The 18,066-nt window shown below is 51.9% G+C and overlaps 6 protein-coding genes across 6 annotated transcripts; 4 read left to right on the top strand and 2 right to left on the bottom strand.

The window, feature by feature from the left end:
* Nucleotides 1-229: 229 nt before the first annotated feature.
* Nucleotides 230-1,602, top strand: C7974DRAFT_75267 (uncharacterized protein). The gene has a single exon (XM_046147218.1). It carries the CDS (start codon nt 460-462, stop codon nt 1,591-1,593), a length of 1,134 nt encoding a protein of 377 aa, XP_045991732.1. The 5' UTR covers nt 230-459; the 3' UTR covers nt 1,594-1,602.
* A 3,339-nt stretch (nt 1,603-4,941) lies between these two features.
* Nucleotides 4,942-7,677, top strand: C7974DRAFT_428779 (uncharacterized protein). Its single transcript, XM_046144609.1, has 4 exons — nt 4,942-5,630; nt 5,680-7,192; nt 7,243-7,504; nt 7,554-7,677. The coding sequence occupies exons 1-4, from the start codon at nt 5,200-5,202 to the stop codon at nt 7,646-7,648; spliced, it is 2,301 nt and encodes a 766-aa protein (XP_045991731.1). The 5' UTR covers nt 4,942-5,199; the 3' UTR covers nt 7,649-7,677.
* Nucleotides 7,678-8,563: 886 nt separating this feature from the next.
* C7974DRAFT_75248 (uncharacterized protein) lies at nt 8,564-9,358 on the bottom strand (the record flags this gene model as incomplete). Its single annotated transcript, XM_046147217.1, has 2 exons — nt 9,061-9,358; nt 8,564-9,015 (listed from the first exon to the last, which is right to left on the bottom strand). Coding segments are annotated over exons 1-2 (626 nt in total), but the record flags the coding sequence as incomplete, so codon positions are not given.
* Nucleotides 9,359-11,866: 2,508 nt separating this feature from the next.
* On the bottom strand, nt 11,867-13,441 carry C7974DRAFT_322289 (general substrate transporter; the record flags this gene model as incomplete). The annotated part of the gene is made up of 3 exons (XM_046138853.1): nt 11,867-12,968; nt 13,021-13,330; nt 13,381-13,441. 3 exons carry the CDS (start codon nt 13,439-13,441, stop codon nt 11,867-11,869), a joined length of 1,473 nt encoding a protein of 490 aa, XP_045991729.1.
* A 507-nt stretch (nt 13,442-13,948) lies between these two features.
* C7974DRAFT_444542 (alkaline-phosphatase-like protein) lies at nt 13,949-15,946 on the top strand. Its single transcript, XM_046145512.1, has 3 exons — nt 13,949-14,871; nt 14,922-15,196; nt 15,249-15,946. Exons 1-3 carry the CDS (start codon nt 14,124-14,126, stop codon nt 15,768-15,770), a joined length of 1,545 nt encoding a protein of 514 aa, XP_045991728.1. The 5' UTR covers nt 13,949-14,123; the 3' UTR covers nt 15,771-15,946.
* A 219-nt stretch (nt 15,947-16,165) lies between these two features.
* C7974DRAFT_322132 (fungal-specific transcription factor domain-containing protein) lies at nt 16,166-17,862 on the top strand (the record flags this gene model as incomplete). The annotated part of the gene is made up of 5 exons (XM_046138838.1): nt 16,166-16,195; nt 16,249-16,650; nt 16,721-17,185; nt 17,241-17,411; nt 17,479-17,862. Coding segments are annotated over 5 exons (1,452 nt in total), but the record flags the coding sequence as incomplete, so codon positions are not given.
* Between the last annotated feature and the right edge of the window lie 204 nt (nt 17,863-18,066).

The raw sequence follows: 18,066 nt of genomic DNA, 5'->3' as shown, positions 1-18,066 counted from the left end.
ATCTGTCTATTAACATTATATAAGGGAAAACCCATCCGAGACCCCGATTTTCGTCTGGGTGCGCCTCCTTAGCAAGGAAAAGGGATGAACGAATTGCGACAGGCCACGTCCTGCTCATCGGCATGAAGCAGCTGCTGGGCTCGCATATTGGTCAAACTCGAATTACAGCACTACTGCTATTCAATCACGCTCGATAGTAACTCATTTTGGCTTGCCGCGTCAAATACTGGCTGTGTGTGCATCGATGGGGTAAATATTGTTGGGGTCAAAATTATCGGACGTCACTGGGGTCGAAATACCTCGACGTCATTGGGGTCATTCTATCAGGACAAATCGATGCCATTTCTCTCAAGTAACAAAAGGTACAAAATCTGGCATTTGTTCCCGCTCAAAATATTGAGGTAGCCTCATCGAAATTTACTACACAACAGCATTTCGACCTTTTCAGGATCTTTGAAAATGGCCTCACATAAGCAGCCCATCCGTGTCGGCATCATCGGGCTCTCTACCAGCGGTGGATGGGCAGCGACCGCACATCTACCGTATCTCCAGACGACCACGAAGTACAAGGTCACCGCAATTTGCAATTCGTCTATTCAGACTAGCCGCCAAGCCATCCAACAGTACGGATTCAAGTCTGCCAAGGCCTTTGATTCCGTGCAGTCAATGTGCGCAGCTGATGACGTTGACCTTGTGGTGTGCGCCGTTGCAGTTTTCTCGCACTACAAGCTCATCAAGCCCGCCATTGAAGCAGGCAAGGACGTCTACGTAGAGTGGCCCCTTGGCGTCTCAACGGATGAGGCCAAAGAGTTGGAGACACTGGCAGAAAAGAAAGGCGTGCGCACGATCATCGGATTGCAGGGGCGCGTTTCGCATATCCAAGCAACTCTGCGGGACCTCATCGACAGCGGCAAGATCGGTACACCTCTTGTCACACAGATATCAGGATCTGCGACCACGGGAGAGACGGGTACACAGATTGTCCAGCGATACAAATACTTCAAAGATCGTGTTGCGCAAGGTACAAAAGGACAGGTCATGCTGACAATCTACGTTGGCCATACATTTGACCCAATCAGCCAGTTGTTCGGCGAACCAACAAGTGTCTCGAGCCAGCTCAAGACAACATGGCCGTTTGTCAACATTCTGGATGGAGACCGGACAGTTGAAACAAATGTGCCAAAGACTGCAGACGACTATGCAAGCTTACAGGGTGTGATGAGCTCAGGCCTAAAGTATACGTATAACTTCCGAGGTGGTGACGCGTTTGAAGAAGGAGAAGGACTTGTGTGGGATGTTATCGGGGACAAGGGCCAAATCCGACTGACGGGCAGCTCGATCATGCTTAATCTCGGGGCAGAGGATTATCAGGTCAGACTGAAGGACTACGCAACAGGTACAACTAAAGTTGTGGAGCTGCAGCCCAATTTGGATCTACCGCTCGCCGCGCAAAACATTGGGCGTCTTTACGAAAGTTTTGCAGACGGTGGAGCGTATCCAACTTTTTCAGACGCAGTGCAGAGACATGAGTTTATGGACGCCGTTTTTGCTTCAGCAGACAGTGGTGGGGATGTCCAGGTAGTCAAGAGATAATGTAATTCCTCAGGTTGTCTAGTAGTCAACCGGCTTCTCTGATCGGTTCCAAATCTTCACGTACGTAATTTTGTCGTTACTGAACAGCACGACCCAGGGCTTTTCATATGATGGCGTCGTGTCGATGTCCGGCAGCGAGGTGTCGTCCATGTAGGTCACGTCTTGAGGTTCTGGGGCCGGCAGAGGTGGAAGACAAGAGGTACAATCGAAACGATCGAATAATGTCGTTGCGTTGTAGTCCGATGGCGGAATGTTCTCCTTGCTCTCAGAGCTAGCCTCAGGAGCCAGGGCTTGAGGATCGTTTTCGCTCTCGTCGGAGGTCGATGCAGTCTCGTCGTTCGCTAGAGTTTCGACTTCTGTAAGCGGCTCACGGTTGAAAGGGTGCAAACCTAGAGCGGAGCTCGCTGGCTGGCCGATGACAGATTCATGAGCGCCGTCGTCGGCCCAGAGCGCGAAGCTGCCTACATCGTCGCGGGGCTCGTCTCTGTGGACGTTATTGGTACCAGACTGCTCTACATACTGTGACTGGGTCGGTCTCTCGTCTTCGACCAAGGGCGGGAACATGTTGAACAAGTATCTATCTTCCTCCATAGCTGGTACGGTGTTGTTGGTGCGGTTGTACTGCAGGTAAAGTGAGGGAGTAACGGAGAAAGTTTTTTGGCCGGGCGGTAAGGATATTTCTATTGTAATGATGAGTGCAAACGCTCCAGTGGCACAGAAGCCCGATTCACCTCGTTTGTCTCCTGGCTCGAATAGGAGATGTCTGCCTTGAAAGAGGTGATAGAGGATCCGCAATCGCGAAGCATCGCGAAAACTCGAGATTATTGCGAGGATGGGGCATAATTGCAAAAATCATCCATGTATTCGAGCGCCATGGAATTGCGCACAAAGAAAGTAGTTACCACAGGGCACGCTGCATGCCACTTACGAACCACACGCCCAGGCGCAACACGCCAATGTACTGCAATTCCTTCGTAGTCATCACCTTACTCATTCCTACTTTTCCTAATCGTGCGCTCTCTTCTTTCTTTATTCTGCGTTTGCGTTTGAATTTGCGCAATGTCTCGCTGCCCTCTCTTTCGCACTATATTTACTGCGACTGGCCCCGCTTTTAATAAGACAATCGTTGGTACGCTCCCACATCTTGCCGTTGCTGCCTGGTGGATTGATCTCATTGGCAGAGGATCCCCTTACCGCCTGCTCACCGCCTGGGCACTTGGGGATGGGTTTTCATCACCGTGTTGGTGAGGCTCCGCCAAGACCTTGATGATAAAGGAGATGTTCAAGCTAGCGCCCTTCCCCAACACCGGAGACCGGCGCCTCCGCCTCCGCGCCCCCGCCCTTGCGCTTCGACCAGCGTCAGGCTCAACGAATTTGCAATTGTCAGCTTGAATAAGTTTGTCAACGTATTTACGATCCCACGCCCTCTTGACTCTCCCGGGTGAGAATTTGCCTCCTCACAGCTGGCCTCGATCTTCGCCCCTCGCCGGTTCTTTCTGGCCGCCTCCGGACACGCGCAGGTACAACTGGCCACCGACCAAGTCTCACGAGACGCCCGATTCACTCGAACAACGCCATAGTCGTCGCGCGCGATAGACGGATGCGCAGGAGGCATGTAGGAGACACCTTTGTCCAGGGCTGCCCCTCGCGCCATGTACATACAGACGCATCGATTTCTGTCCGACATTTGCACAACCTTGAGCCTCGACGCTTCGTGCATCGTGAGTCTGCCAGGCGTCCAGGAATCACAGCTGAACACCTACTCACTGAGGTGCGCCGTGAGGCCGAGCACATTCGGGAACCACATACGCGCAGGGACAGGGAGGGAGACACGAGAGACGATCCGTTGATGGCAGCAGCAGCCGCTGGTGCATCGAAGGAGCGTTCTTGCTCGCGAACATGGCGAGACGGCAAGACATGGCTGAGTGGACGACCTTTGCGACGAAGCCTTCAGCGAGAGCACGACACAAGCCCTTCCTTGGCGTGTGTTGCGCGCCTTCGTCCGAGTGCCTCACTTCTCACTGTCGCTGATCGCTATGTGTCAATACAATGACTTGAACCATGACAGAAAAATCTACTTCAACTCGTATTTTTGGGTAACACAACCACTATCGACCCTGCTACCAAGTTCTCATGGCCGCCCGTCAATCACATAGACGCGCGCCGATCTGGCACATCCATACCTCTAGATTCACTCCTGGCCCTGACATCCTTCGAAGCCACCACCGCACCTCTACTGACATCTGGACTACTGTGCACCGTTGTCTCTCTGCGCACGTGGTGGTGACAAGGTATTGCCTATGACAGAGAGTCTGGCCTCAGCTCGGGTGGAAATGTGGCGCGCGCGCGAGCGCCGACCGAGGCCTGGCACTTCCGTGCACGCACATCCAGGCAGCCTCGAAGTTCGTATCTGCCAGCACACCCCGCCCATGCTCACCACCACATGGAAAGACCGTGCAAATGCGCATCTACTTCTCGCATGTGCTTCCCAGAAGAAGCGACAACGATTAGACTGTGTTGATGGATGTCAGACGACCTAAGCCACATAAGCCTGGCGCGCAGATGCAGAACCTCCACATGCGCGATCTGAATCTGGCCAACAATAGCGGATAACATCGAGCATTTTGCAGTGACTTTCTAACGTGCCGACTCCTTTGCTCTCGTCGGTATTGGAAGACTTTCCTTTGGCCGCAAGGTACTCCGGCCACCAACACGCTAGTGCGCCCTTGTTGTACCTTGCAGACGGCGGCGCCAATCCAGCCTCAGCAGCCTCGTATTGAACTACGCTAGACAGCCTCGCTACACCGCTTCAGTCTACTCTCCTGCAGTCTCTCCTTCCATCTCAGCTTCGCTCACCCCGCTGGTGTGATGAGTTTTCTCGAGAGGGTCGAACCAGTGCCTCGTTAACGACCGCTTTAGATCGGACTCTCCCGCTTTGGGATGGATTGCCACGTTTTGGGGACCACGTGCCGTTGCCTCTTCGCACACAGCAGCTCGTTCCTTTCTGACCTTATTATCCAATCCATGCATGCCGGATGAATCACGTAGGTGATGCTATGGCTACGACACCATCTCCGTCTGCCTATTACTCGACCGACTACGGCAAAGCAAACAGAAAGCCTGAACGCCTATCTCGACCTTGAACCGTCATAGCGATCATGCGCTTCGTTGCCTAAGCTTTTACCCTACCTGGCGCCTCACAAGACCGCCTAATGCTTAGCGAGAGCCTGCTACTGTCGCTAAGCTTCCCCACAAAGCGTAGTCTTCTTCCGTGTATATGCCTCCAGACATCCAGGGTGGGGCAGCTGAGCTGTAAAGCCCCGCAGAGTACGATTCTTCACGGGGCGTCCGTGGGCCTCTTACAACGGCGGAGGTGGCTGCTCTGACTATACCGCAGCAGGGCCACCATGAATGCGCTTCAGCAAGCCATCAATCGTGTGTGCCTTGAGTCAGTGTGTATAGCGCGTTCGAGATGTGGAAGTCTTCGGTGTCACCGCTCCTGTGCACGAGCGGGTGTCTCGCGAGTATAAAGACAGTATGCTCTGAGGACTTTATGCAGCACTTCCAACAAGACTCTCATCGTTCACCTAGGAGGTCAATCTCGTCATGATGCGCAGTCTTACCATCGCTACCCTGGCTGGGCTCAGCAGTGTTGTCTCTTCTCAGGTCATCGATCTAGCCTATGTAAACGCACAGCCTGATCCTACTTACACGATCGTCCCCGATCAACGCGCTCAAACAGTCACATACAACCAAGATTCAGCTATCGCTTCCGTAGTTGCAGTTGCTCTTCAGACCCCTGTTCCCGACCCTGGCGAGGGCGCTCTTCATAGCCGCAATGTCTTCGGCAAGCGTGCCGGGCCTTGCGAGGATCTCCAAAACAATGCTAACACCTACAACGCGAAGCTCGACCCCGCCGAAGCTTTCTTGGCGGACGAAACCCTCCAAAAACAGGCCAAGGATGCCAAACTACCAGCTGGCTACACTCAGGTCTACTCTAACCTGCAAAAGGCCGCTTCTGCCAATGGCTACATGGGGTGAGTCGCTCTGGCTTTGTTTCTCTCGACACAACTGACCAGTCTCCAGTTACACTATCATGCCAAGCTACAACGTCCAAACGTGTGCGGACAAGTGCTCCAGCACTCTTGGGTGCCAGGGTTTTAACACATACTTTGAGCGAAGCCCTAGCAAAGCACCAGCGGCCGGCTGTCAGGATCCTCCGGGTAGCGCCAACCCGTTCTGTGTGCTCTGGGGTGGTCCGGTATCAAAGGACAACGCCCTCAACGAGGGTCAGTGGCGCGAAAAGTACCATGTTGTCATCACAGCATCAAACGGCTACGTCCTTACAACCTCGATCAATCCTCTGTCCGGCAAGGCCATCAACGCGCCCCTTGACTGTAACAAGAACGACGCTTACATGGGTATGCGCCTCCTTACCGATAACGCTCCATTCGATCCGCAAAGATGCGCCGCCATCTGCGAAGCCACGACCCAGTACAACATCGATCATCCTGAAGCCGGCAAGGCGCCCCGTCTATGCAAGTTCTACAACACTTACATCCTGAACAAGAACTACATCTCGCAGGGTCAAGCATGCTCCATGTACACCCAATACTGGGACCCCAACACGTACGCTACCAACGACGGTCAGTGGGACGGACAGGGCAATCATTACACCATCTCTTCGAGCACATTCTTCTCGAACAAGACCGATATCGTGACACCTGTTTGCCCCGCAGATGTTGACAAGCTCAAGACAAACTCGGACGCGACGTCCTTTTGCGCTTCGTACATTTCCTACGTTGCACCTACCACATCCACTGTCACTGTAGGCGGCGGTGCAACCACCGTCGAAGCTTGTGGGCAGCCTACTGGACGCATCAGCAAACGTGACGACAGCGATCCCGCATTGATCGAGGCTGTTGTTGGTGTCTTCCCTAGCAAGGTCGATAACACCGCTGTCACCGGCACTGAGCCTGCCCTTGCGACCATTCCCGCTCAGGATGCTACCGATGCCGAGGCTCTTGCTTCAGCCACCTCGGCTGCCATCGCGCAACTAGAGGCCACTGCAGGTGCCGCTACCTCCGCCACACCCGCACCCTCAAGCACACAGGGAGATGCAGCTTCCACCCCCTCAGCTACCGATGCGTCGAAAACCCAAGGTACGCCTGCGGCCGCCACCAATGCTGCAACATCGTCAGCACCTGCTCGGAAGCGTGCGGCGTCCACGCCTGATGTGCTTGCTGGCCGTAACCCAATCGAGATCTCTAGCGCCTGCTCACAGATCGTCGGGAGCAGCACCCCCACCGTGACGGTCACCGCTGCTGCGTCCACTACCACAACATACAGAAAGTGCAACAACTTCCCGGCTAAATGTGCGGACAGCTCGCCTGCCAGGGCCTTCGCTGGGGACTTTAGTAGCTCCCCTGCCAGCATCGATGACAACGTGTACACCCTTGTACTGCCATTCCAGGTTTGCATCTACGATACGTGCAGCACCAAGGTCAACCCCACTTCGAACGGCATCATTTCACTAGCGGAGTACCGCAACATTGGCTATTTGAACGACAAAGGTCTTCCCAATTTCGGAGGCAAGGCAGTAAGTACATCCAGACTCACAAATTCCAACCGCCGTCTCACGCATTCTAGGTATTGGCCGCTCTGTGGCAAGACATGTACATCTACCAGGACGAGGCTCAATACATGTCCTATACCACATGCGGTGACGTGGGCAAGCGCACAGTAACCTTTGACTGGCGAATCAGCGCATTCCAGGACGTGCCCCAGTCTTACCGGTTCTCTGCGACCTTCTACGAGGACAAGCCCGGCCGCATCCTGCTCCGCTACTTTGAGCTCAGCGACAAGGGCACAGGAGCTACGATCGGCATCGAGGGCTCAAGAAAGGGGAAGAGTAAGTACATTGATGTTGCTCGACAGGACGAATCACTAATGTTAGCCAGCAACTTTCTCAACATACTCGCAGAAGAAGGCCGTCGCGAACGGTCTTGCTATTGTTTGGGATCCTGTTTCGTTCTCTTGGAGCACTACCGCTTAGTTGCGACGTGTATAGACGTTTCTCAACGCAAATTACGATTTTCAATGACATCGCGATTTATCTTTCTGGAGACATGTCCGATTTTGGTTAACCTAACAACCAGCTCTTCTGCAGATGTCTCCTGTTTGAAGCATGGCCAATTCAGCAGCCGCTTCCACAGGATCGCGTGTGACATGTGTCTTATGCAGGCGTAGCAGACGCCGAGGAAGCAATTGTTCTAGATCTCTCGAGTGGTGATGTGTTCACAAACAATCGTGTCTTTCTCTTATCGGAGATGCGGACCGACCAAGGGTCAGAACGATTCGCAGAAGCGCTGACTTGGAACCAACCCGTTCGCCGTGGGCCGGGGCAAAGAGAGCGAGTGGGGCAACAAGTTTTATCAAGATCTAACGTTGTCTCCAGCATAAGCATGCTCAATTCTTCTAGTATTCTAGGCGGAATTGTATTCGGTCTGATGGTAGTGCACTAACACAAGATGGAGGATGTAGAGAGCAATCGCAGTATGGTTTTGAGAGTCAAGACTACCCTGATCGCAGTGGTATCGTCAACTGTGACAGCTAAGACCGCGGGACACCGATGCTCGAAATGTAGCTGTGGCTGATTAAGCCTGGCAGTACTTAACTATGTTTGGCTACTATAACTGGGTTCTATGCTACTGTGGCAGCAAATCTAGATATCGATCGGTCCTATATCTAAGCAATCCCCATTCGCCACCATGACCACACGAGAACGGCCAGCAAGATTATTCCTACAACAGGGCCTACTCCACAAGACTCGTTAGAAACTTGCGACGGGGCTCTGTAAGCCCGAGACTGTTGTATAGCGTATGGTACAGGCTGGATGGGCCGTAGAAGCGGTGCACGTTCCGCCCGACTGCTGTGTGTGTGTGGAGAGTGGAAGACACCATGCTGTTCACCGAGAGGGAAGAGGCGCTGCTGGATTGGGCGAGAAGGAAGTGACTGCTGGACATGCCCATCTGGAAGCGGCTTCACACGCCGTTCGATCGCCGGGACAACGAAGCCAGGCAATTCGCCATAATCCCGTGAGTTGTTAGGCGTGCTGGGGTTTCTCTGGTGGGGTGTTGTAATTGGAGGATGAAAGGAGATGTGCCTCACAAGCTGCTTGTATGAGTCCTTCCTGAGAGCGCAGGCTCCACGACGGAGAGGTACGAGCAACACTGTTTTGACATTCCGTTGGTGTTCAATCTTCACATAACTGTTCCGGTGGAGTCGAGCATCGTCCTTGAGGAACAATCGGGATCCATTATCTGGGTGGGTATTGCTAGGATATATTGGAAGGTGGAGAGAACGAGCACGAGTGTCGTGAGGATGTCGAACATGAAGGTCTTTACCTCCAAATGAAGTGATCTAGACGGTTAGATCTTGGGAAAGAGCGTTGACAATTACACGAACTAATAGTATGATGGCATCTGTCCCTGATGAATTCACCCAGAGGATGAGTGCGGGGTGGTTGAAGCAGCCAGATTCGATGTGAATGGTTGCGTAAAGGTTTTCAAGAGGGATCTTATCGCGTGCTGGAAGCCAGTATATGGATCCAATGTCGTACTTTGGAAGAGTTGGTTGCATAGTAGAACTCAATACTGTAGAACTAGCTAACAAAGAGCTAAGTCCTGAAGCTTAGCTCAAGGGGTGGGACTTATGATTGTGATAACAGAGTCACACCGGAATGCGGGGTAAGCGTTTATTCGCTTGGCGTTTCACACAAGGATCCTACGCAGAGGTTCAGGTTCTAGTTAGTGTCGGGCTAGGTGTGGGTCGGCTGCTATAATCTAGAAGTAGTCAGGTTGCCATAAAAACCTTTAATGTATGGAGTAAAGGTATAACGAGTGACAGAGAAGCTAATGTACACTGGAGGACGACAGGCAATCACAGATGAGTAGCGAGCATTTGCTATCGCAATCCTCTCTTTCAACTGATCATGACCCCTACCCCTGGTGCTAACTTCCAAGCGCCCGGTGTGCTGTGCCACAGTGGCAGAGGGCCTCCGCAGGGCCCTTTTAGAGCAACCCAGTGGTACGAAAGGGGATCGTATAAGCCCCAGAGTAAGCATGTATGGAATGGTCCCTCGGGTAGTCTGACCTGTGAAAAGATGATAGGGAAATCGTGCTACTCGACCTGGCCTTGATATTTTGAGGAATTTTCGAGAACTGGGGGCGAAAGCGGAGCAGTAAACGCCTGGAGTGTGAAGCGATTGACGGGTCGGCGCGTTAGGAAAGGCAATACGGGACGATATCTGATGTGGCGTTTCCTTCCATAGGGCAGCAGGGACTGGTGGGAGTATGCGACTCCACCCCACGGCTATTGGTTTCAGAAGCCCCACTGGGCGCTTACCGGATCTCAAAATGCACCGAATTGTGAAATGCTCTGGCTGCAATAAGCATCCGTCCACCACTAGGCTATCATGGTCTGTTACCGCGACAACATGCTCTGCCTGCGAGCACACCAGCCCTCGAAGGGCACATTTATTGACCGGGCAATGTCCAAGGTTCTTGCAACAGGACCGAAAGACTGCTTTCCTTGAGCATTGCCAAAGTCCCCACCAAACGCGAGAGCTGCTCCAGATCCCGCCTGGAGCATAGCATGACATGGGTGCATCTGGAGAATCGTTGGTGTGTTTGCTGGTCAGAAGAGATATTATCTCCCAGCACAAAAAGATGAACCGGGCAACAATGCAAGCGCGTCAGAAGAACTTCGTGACGAGGAACAGATGTTGCTCCAACCTGTGACAGAACACGCGTACCAACCTAGTAGAGTAGACAAACGCAGTTGTCTACGTGAAGCTTGTGTTTCTTTCACTTCCAGTATTCCCAGTGATCTGCTGCGAGATGGGCCTCCGCGTTATAGGACCTTCTCTGTAAGAAGTTCGGGTTGATCCATCTCGCCGTGGCCGTGGCGAGCAGGTGGCTGGTCACGCCGATCTACGGCTGAGGCTCATACAAGACGAGCCGTTGCGCGACGGCAAAGAAGTGAGGCTTATGTAGGCCAAGTGTGCTCCAGACACCAGCAGCAGCAGCAACAAGCAGAGCCTATCCTTTCCATTCACATGCGACGTCCAGTGCTGATAGCACGCCCTACCCTCTTACGTTGACCTACAGCTGAGAAACATATATGCATGAGCCGTTGAGCGACGGTAAGGATGTAAGGTTTATAAGGGCCAGTCGTGCTATAACAGCAGCCGCAGCAGCAATAGCAGGATGATGGACGGCGCGAAGCGTGCCATGCGCGAGGTCTGCGGGGTTGGTGAGGCTCTATATCAGGCTATCCAGGCTGACCTTCTAATCACCCTTGAGCTGGCATTCGTGACCATTTCTGCGCGAGTCGGCCTCGAACGTCGATGCCAGGCCACGACTCGAGTTGCAGTGTCCGCCGCACCCCAGCTTCAACCGCAGGCGGGTCAACAAGGGCGCCGGCGCGGTACATGTTGCGCGTGCGGTACGTCTGCAGCAACGGCTTCTTGCTTGGGCTGAGCGTTCGAGAGCCGTGGGAGCGCACGGCGCGTTTCGCGCTGCCGTGTCCGCGGTCGGCAAGGGAGGCGTTACGCGCAGTGGGAGGTTGTTCCATCGTCTCTAGGCCGCAGGTCGCTGTGCAGCTGTCCAGCTAGCGTCGGGTGCTCGAGGGCGGTGGCGAAATGCTTGGCAACGCCGGGGAAACCTCGGCGTTGACCCTGGAAGCCGTCTCGACAGCCTTGCTCGGCGCTTCCTCGAGGAGGACCCTCAAGGAGCAGCGGGCGCTCCATCAGCCCGACCGAATTGTCATCAACAAGTGCCGCTGCTTGAGGTTTCAGAGAAGCGGCGACTAGGCGTGCTCAAGCTGACGGAGATAGCATAGAAGGGCACGCAGGCTGTCTACCTTGAGTCTTGAACAGAACTCGCAACAGGGCCTTGCCCAAGCGTTGTTGCGTCATGTTCTGAACCAGAACCAATCACTCATCCCGGCTGTGCTTCCTCACATGTGGACAGAAGCTCAGAACGGCAATGTGAAACTCGAGATTCCTTCAAGGGCCGAGATGCAACGAGCTTTTCAATGCCTGGGCACAGAGTCCACGAACAGCGCATGTCTTTTTCATTGACGGTTACGTAGTAGTAGACTACGTAAGGCACAAAAGTTCTTAAAGGGCCCAAGTATGGTAATCGTATCCTATAGCGCCCTACTAGAGGTTAACTTAACATGTGCTAGAATGATATAATTAAACTAAAAACTACTGGAATCTTGCTGATTCTCTCTTAAAGTCTCTTGCTGATATCCTCTCATGGAACAAATGATCTAGTGTCGCAGGGGACAGCCCCTTTGTCTCCGGTAATCTAAAATACGTCCAAACAATCATGCACAAGGTGAACACCGCACCAGGAAACGCAGCCTTGCCTTTGAGATCCCATCTGCTTGGGTTCAGCATATATGGCGAGATACCGCTGTTGACAATTGCTAGGACATAGTACACATTGCGGCCGAGCGCTATTGTTTTGGCGCGGAGCTCGGTGGCACCGACTTCTGACGCAATGGCGTACGGAATGGGACCAATTGTGCTGCCGTAGATGAAGAACCAGATCATCAGTAGCGCGGACTGGATCCATCGGATGTTGGCATTTGTGTGCGCGTCTGGCATGTATTCCAGGCCCGCGACGATCCACATAATGGGTAACATGCATATCAGACCCCAGAGATAGATAGTCCTTCGTCCCATATGGGTTTGCAATACCCATGATAAACAAGTGCCGACAAAAGCCATGCCGAAGGTGCCCATAGACATGTTGAAAGAGTTCCTGGGGGAGAGTCCGGCGAGGGTGAAGAAGTAGGTTGTGTAGTTCTGAATGACAAAGCCGGGGAGGATCTGTAGGCCCCATGAAACCATGGCGATCTCGGTTCGACGCAGGTTTGTCCCCTTGAAGCAGTCAAGATAAGAGCCACCAACCTTCATACCACGTTCTAGCTCGATGGTATGCTGGATCATGGATAGTGTGTGATTTGTGTTGATGGCTGTAGCAGGGGCGCTGACGAGTCGATCGAGTGATCTTTTGGCTTCTTTGTTCTGGCCTTTGCGTGCAAGGTACCATGGGGACTCGGGAGCAAAGTAGGTTGCAAGTATTAAGAATGGTGGCCAGACCCACTGGACCGCAAAAGGGATGCGGAAGGACCAGTCGGACTGTATTGAGAGTGTGCCACGAAGGACTCCAGTCGAAAGGATACGGCCCATGACCCAACACAGGTTCACATACGTTGTAACGTATCCTCTCAATGATGTAGGTACGACTTCTGCGGCGTAGGTCGGTGCCGCTGCCGCAAATATACCCCAAGTTAGTGCACTGTGTATATGGTGAGTAGTATCCCAATCGAGCAACGTTGAATCAGACTTACCAAAGTAGCTCCCCACCAAAAAGCATTTGAATAGATTGAGCCTCAAATGTCAAGGAGATGAACCCTGTGAGGAACACAAACGCAATCATCATCACTCTTCGCGGTCCAAATTGTTCAGCGAGGGGCGCGTTGGCGAACACACCTATGATGAGTCCGCAGAATTGCGCCAGGCTCAAGGCCAATTGCCAGTTAGCATCAACCTGGTAAGTACCGTTCTTTAGTTGAAAGCCGTATCTCTTGTTAAACTGAGGGAAGGCGTAAAATCCCTTGATGAGCTGGATGTCGTATGACTCCATGATGTTGGCCAATGCTACAGGGCGATCAGAGAAATAATAGTCGCCTGGGAGGCATGCGACTTACATATCAGAATCGACCAGCACACAGCTTTGCGGTAGTACCAGAAAGCTTTGCTGAGCGCCATTTGCTTCTCTTGCTGTACGCCGAGCGAGGCATCGCTATTGACGGACACAGCATCTCTAGTAGACTCGACATCTTTGGCGTCGCTGTTATGGGTCTTCTCATTGAGCGAACCGTTACGCGCGCGTCCATCCATCTTATCTGAATGTGTAGGATGTCTTTAGATGCCGGTCCGCTGGCTGCAGAGCATTCTTTGAGGATCAACACATCTTATATGGATTGAACACTGGAGAGTCGCATCAAGCCACTTGATCACAACATTGCAGGCCATGATTGCCCAATAGGTGTCGAGTCAACGATTTCAATGTCGTTAAATGCATGAATTATGGTGTGCTTGCGGTGTTGAGACACATGAGCGGCCCGGAAAGATGAGGATTGGGTGAAGTTTTCGAGATCCGCTTGTCGGCTCTGCCGACAGGCTGTTATTTCCAAAAGGGGCAACTCGGGCCTCCGACGCTAGACTCTGCGGCCCACTTTTCGCACTGGGACTCCACGTATCTTTCGACACAAGATTTTGGACAGTCTCATCTGAACATCTGAAGGGGATGGAGTACCCTATTAAGCTAGTATAGAAAGCTTTCACGACGCGCGTAACTTGATGGGCGGCTGATGATCGTCATTCCCCAATCTCGAATCCGTTGCAACCTCCTGTCGTGCTTCACTTGTCCTGGAAGTCATTGCCCATCATGGTGACACAGAATACCCCCAACATTGTCTTTATTATGGCTGATGACCACGCATCCAAATCAATCTCGTGTTACGGCGCTGGCATCAATCATACGCCGAACCTGGACAGGATCGCCAACGAGGGGATGCTTTTCAATCACTGCTATGTGACAAACAGCATCTGCACGCCTTCACGCGCAGCCATTCTGACCGGGACACACAATCATGTCAATCTTGTCATGACTTTGGCATCAAAGATAAATTCGCGTTTACCAAATCTGGCAAAACATCTACAAACTGGAGGATATCAGACTGCAATGGTCGGCAAATGGCATCTCGGCGAGGGAAAGGAGCACCAGCCTACAGGGTTTGACTACTGGAGTATCGTTCCAGGCCAGGGCGAATATTATGACCCGCTCTTCATTGAATCCGATCGCACCAAGCGCTATCCTGGTTATGTGACAGATGTCATCACTGATAAGTCGATGGACTTTATCCGGAATCGAGACACAAGTCGCCCGTTCTTCGTCATGTGCCACCACAAAGCACCACATAGAAGCTGGGAGTGCGATCCAAAGCATAAGCACATGTACAAGGATCGCATTAGGTTGCCTGATACATTCACGGATGACTATAAGAACCGGGCGCGGGCTGCCAAGGTTGCAAAAATGCGGATAGCTGACGATATCACATACTTTGATCTGGGACTGGTGCAACCAGATGGTGGACAGGAGGTTGGAGAGAAGTTGATCGATGTGTGGAATTGGAGTATGTTGACATTTTGCACAATGAATCATGAGTCAACTTACACATTCTAGTCGACCGGAAGATTCCTAACCCCGAGGATGTCACGCAGATGCGCCTTGTAGACAAGGACGACGGGACAGTATTTACGTTTGAAACACGAGATCAGCTAGCCGATTTCAAGTACCAACGCTACATGCAACGATACCTCCGAACGATCCAAAGTATTGACGACAATACTGGCCGTCTACTCGACTACCTGGAAGAGGAGGGTCTTGCTGAGAACACAATTGTCATTTACACATCTGACCAAGGATTCTTCTTGGGCGAACATGGATGGTTCGATAAGGTAATGCTATCCGATTCTCTGATCATTCGCATATGCTAAGAGCTTTCGCCAGCGCTTTATGTACGAAGAAAGCTTTCAAATGCCTCTCCTCGTGAGATGGCCACGAGAAATTCAGCCAAAGTCAGTGTGTAACGACATTGTGTGCAACGTCGACTTTGCCCCTCTCTTCCTCGACTGCGCAGGATTGAAGATACCGAGCTACATGCAAGGTGTTTCATTTCGAAAGCTGCTCCGAGGCGAGAAACCTGAAGACTGGCAGCAGATAGCATACCACCGCTACTGGATGCACAACGATGTCATCCACAACGCGTACGCTCATTACGGCGTGCGTGATCAACGCTACAAGCTCATTTACTGGTACAATGAAGACCTTGGTCTCGAGGGCGCGAGGCCAGCTGATGCAAATCACAAGGAATGGGAGCTTTTCGATTGTGAGGAGGATCCTCTTGAGCTTTTCAACGTCTATCATGATGATGCGTACGAACATGTAGTCAAGAGGATGACGATGAAGCTCGAGGCGAAGATGGCAGATATTGGTGACACACCGGTCCACAAAACTGTGCCTAATACATAGTATCGGCCCAAACTCACTTTTCGGCACTTTCACTCCCACGATGCAGAAATCGAATGTCAGATCTCTTTGGATACAAGGATGCTATGGGCGAATGATCGAATCTTCCCTATTTGCCACTTTTACTCTGTCATCAGCTATTGATCAACAGCGTTACATTACCTCGGGATGCTGGGGCCTGCGAATCAATGCACATGGATACCGATAGCCAAAGTTACTAATTCGAGTTGTGTGATATGACTTGACCAGAATTAGCCGAGCATTAGCACGCGTTCTTAGCGGCTATGGCGAATCGAGGATGTGTCACCTCGCTTAATTTGTTTCCCGGACCAAAGGAGACAATTGAAGGCTCACCGTGGATCATCCAATGTTTCCAACACGACTTGAAGACAATCGAAATGCTATGTGCACAATGCCGACAGAGAAAGGTATTTCGTATGACGCAAAATGTCCATGCCATGATGTTTGGCTGACTATAAAGGTTCGCTGCAGCGGAGGTGCAGGTACCTGCGAAGCCTGTGTCCGTCTTAGTTTCAAATGTTCATTGAGCGACTCACCATCCCCAGTTAACCCTATTGCAGGAGACTCTCCCGCTGTATTGAGGGTCAGAGGAGGGAGAGCATGTGATGAATGCCGCAGGCACAGGGCCCGATGTGTTCGCGGTAGCGAACAGACTTGTCTCCGCTGTCAGCAGCAAGCTTGTGCATGTATTTTCTCACTTTCTGTTCGGCAGTATCGAGTGCAGCAGCGAAGACAAAGACGGGTGGACGTTCATTCATCAGACAAGTCCCAGAGACCGTTGGGCGCGGTTGAGAGTGACATAAGGGTGACAGATGCTTTGGCAATCAGTACGATGGAGTCTACTAGCGCAATAGACAGGTTTGTTCATTTCCTTGATATTTCCTAGGCTTCGTGCCAAAATGACCCATCACAGTGTGCTCAAGTGCGATAAGGCTCAAGTACGGAAACTCATCAATGCTTTCTTCGAGTTCATTCACCCAGTCCCAGGCTACAATTTTTTACACCGAGCAGATATACTGCGGATTTATTCTTTAGGCAGCCTGCCATCTGTTCTCCTGCTCGCCATCTGTGGCGCTGCTTCGCGATACCTGTCGGTATCAGATATGGCCACCAATGAAGCACGATCTTGGATCGAAGCCGCCGAGTCAAAAGTGCTAAAAAGCTTGGGAGAGGCTAGACCATATCATACGGAAGCATTGATGATTCTTGGGTTCAATCGCCGCTGCAATCATCAAAGCGGCAAGACATTTTTCTTCGTCTCGCTCGCAGCTAGGATGGCTTATCATCTCAAGCTCCACCGAGAGAACCACAACCTCAATTTCTTGGAGCAGGAGTGTCGGCGACGCTTAGTGTGGTGTATATTCACGGTCGACAGATTCTGTGCTGGAGGGATCAAAGTATGTTACTATGTATGCCAAGCAACCGCTATACGCTTGAACTAAGATCTATTAGGAGTACCTGGTCTTGAATACCAGCTCTGTGCAGTTGCAACTTCCTTGTGCTGAAAGATACTTTGAGACCGACAACGCCGTCAAGACCTGCTCTCTAATGGACAAGGAAGCGCCAGCTTCCGATCTGTCAACATCTGCTCTGATGCTTCGTCTCTTTGACATTCGAAATCGCGTGCTCCAGTAAGACGTTCCTACTTGTATTTCAAGACTCCGCTAACAGGCTCTGCAGATATGCAAAGGCTCATCTCGAATCTCTGATCAGCCCTGAAACATCCTTAACGCAATTTAAGAGCTTCGAAGACGAATTTCAGAATATTCATGCGTTGCTTTCACCAGAACGGCAGTTCAGCACTCATGCCTTCGAGCTCCGCGCATTTTCACCAAAGCGCACCACGTTTATCATGTTTCATGTTTACTTCCATCACTGCCAGTGCGAGCTGTATCGCTTGTTGAATCCCGGATATCGTGAGGCTCTTCAAGAATCCGTAATCAGTTCCACGAGCCCAGAGTTTGTGGTCTACGCTCAAACAGAGTGCCTGAAGCACGCCATAACGATCGGCGAAATTATTACAACAACATATCAACTTGTAGGCGAAGAGCTGTACATTAGCGACCCCGCAATTTTCGTCATGTTGTATCAAGCGTCGTGCGCCATTTTATACGCATGTCACCGCGACAGCCCAGCATTCGCAATGAGCCCAGCAACAGCTCAACCATACTTTACCGTCTTCATCGTCACCCTCACTCGTCTGCTCAAATACTTCCCCAGGTTCAGCATCTACGTAGAAGACATTCGCAACATGCTCCGAAGCATTGCACATCCCAAT

The sequence above is a fragment of the Boeremia exigua genome, assembly GCF_020726555.1.
Source record: "Boeremia exigua strain MPI-SDFR-AT-0100 chromosome Unknown C7974scaffold_14, whole genome shotgun sequence".
Taxonomy (NCBI): Eukaryota; Fungi; Ascomycota; class Dothideomycetes; order Pleosporales; family Didymellaceae; genus Boeremia; species Boeremia exigua.
Note: the sequence above shows the minus strand (reverse complement) of the source record. Positions and strands in the feature narration are given on the sequence as shown.

Bases quoted from the DNA above. Each gene is read 5' to 3' on its own strand.
- C7974DRAFT_75267 (XM_046147218.1), top strand. From the start codon at position 460: ATGGCCTCACATAAGCAGCCCATCCGTGTCGGCATCATCGGGCTCTCT.
- C7974DRAFT_428779 (XM_046144609.1), top strand. From the start codon at position 5,200: ATGATGCGCAGTCTTACCATCGCTACCCTGGCTGGGCTCAGCAGTGTT. The intron at 7,193-7,242 runs GTAAGTACATCC...CACGCATTCTAG, and splicing joins CCAATTTCGGAGGCAAGGCA to GTATTGGCCGCTCTGTGGCA. The intron at 7,505-7,553 runs GTAAGTACATTG...AATGTTAGCCAG, and splicing joins GGGCTCAAGAAAGGGGAAGA to CAACTTTCTCAACATACTCG.
- C7974DRAFT_444542 (XM_046145512.1), top strand. From the start codon at position 14,124: ATGGTGACACAGAATACCCCCAACATTGTCTTTATTATGGCTGATGAC. The intron at 14,872-14,921 runs GTATGTTGACAT...TACACATTCTAG, and splicing joins GATCGATGTGTGGAATTGGA to TCGACCGGAAGATTCCTAAC. The intron at 15,197-15,248 runs GTAATGCTATCC...AGCTTTCGCCAG, and splicing joins AACATGGATGGTTCGATAAG to CGCTTTATGTACGAAGAAAG.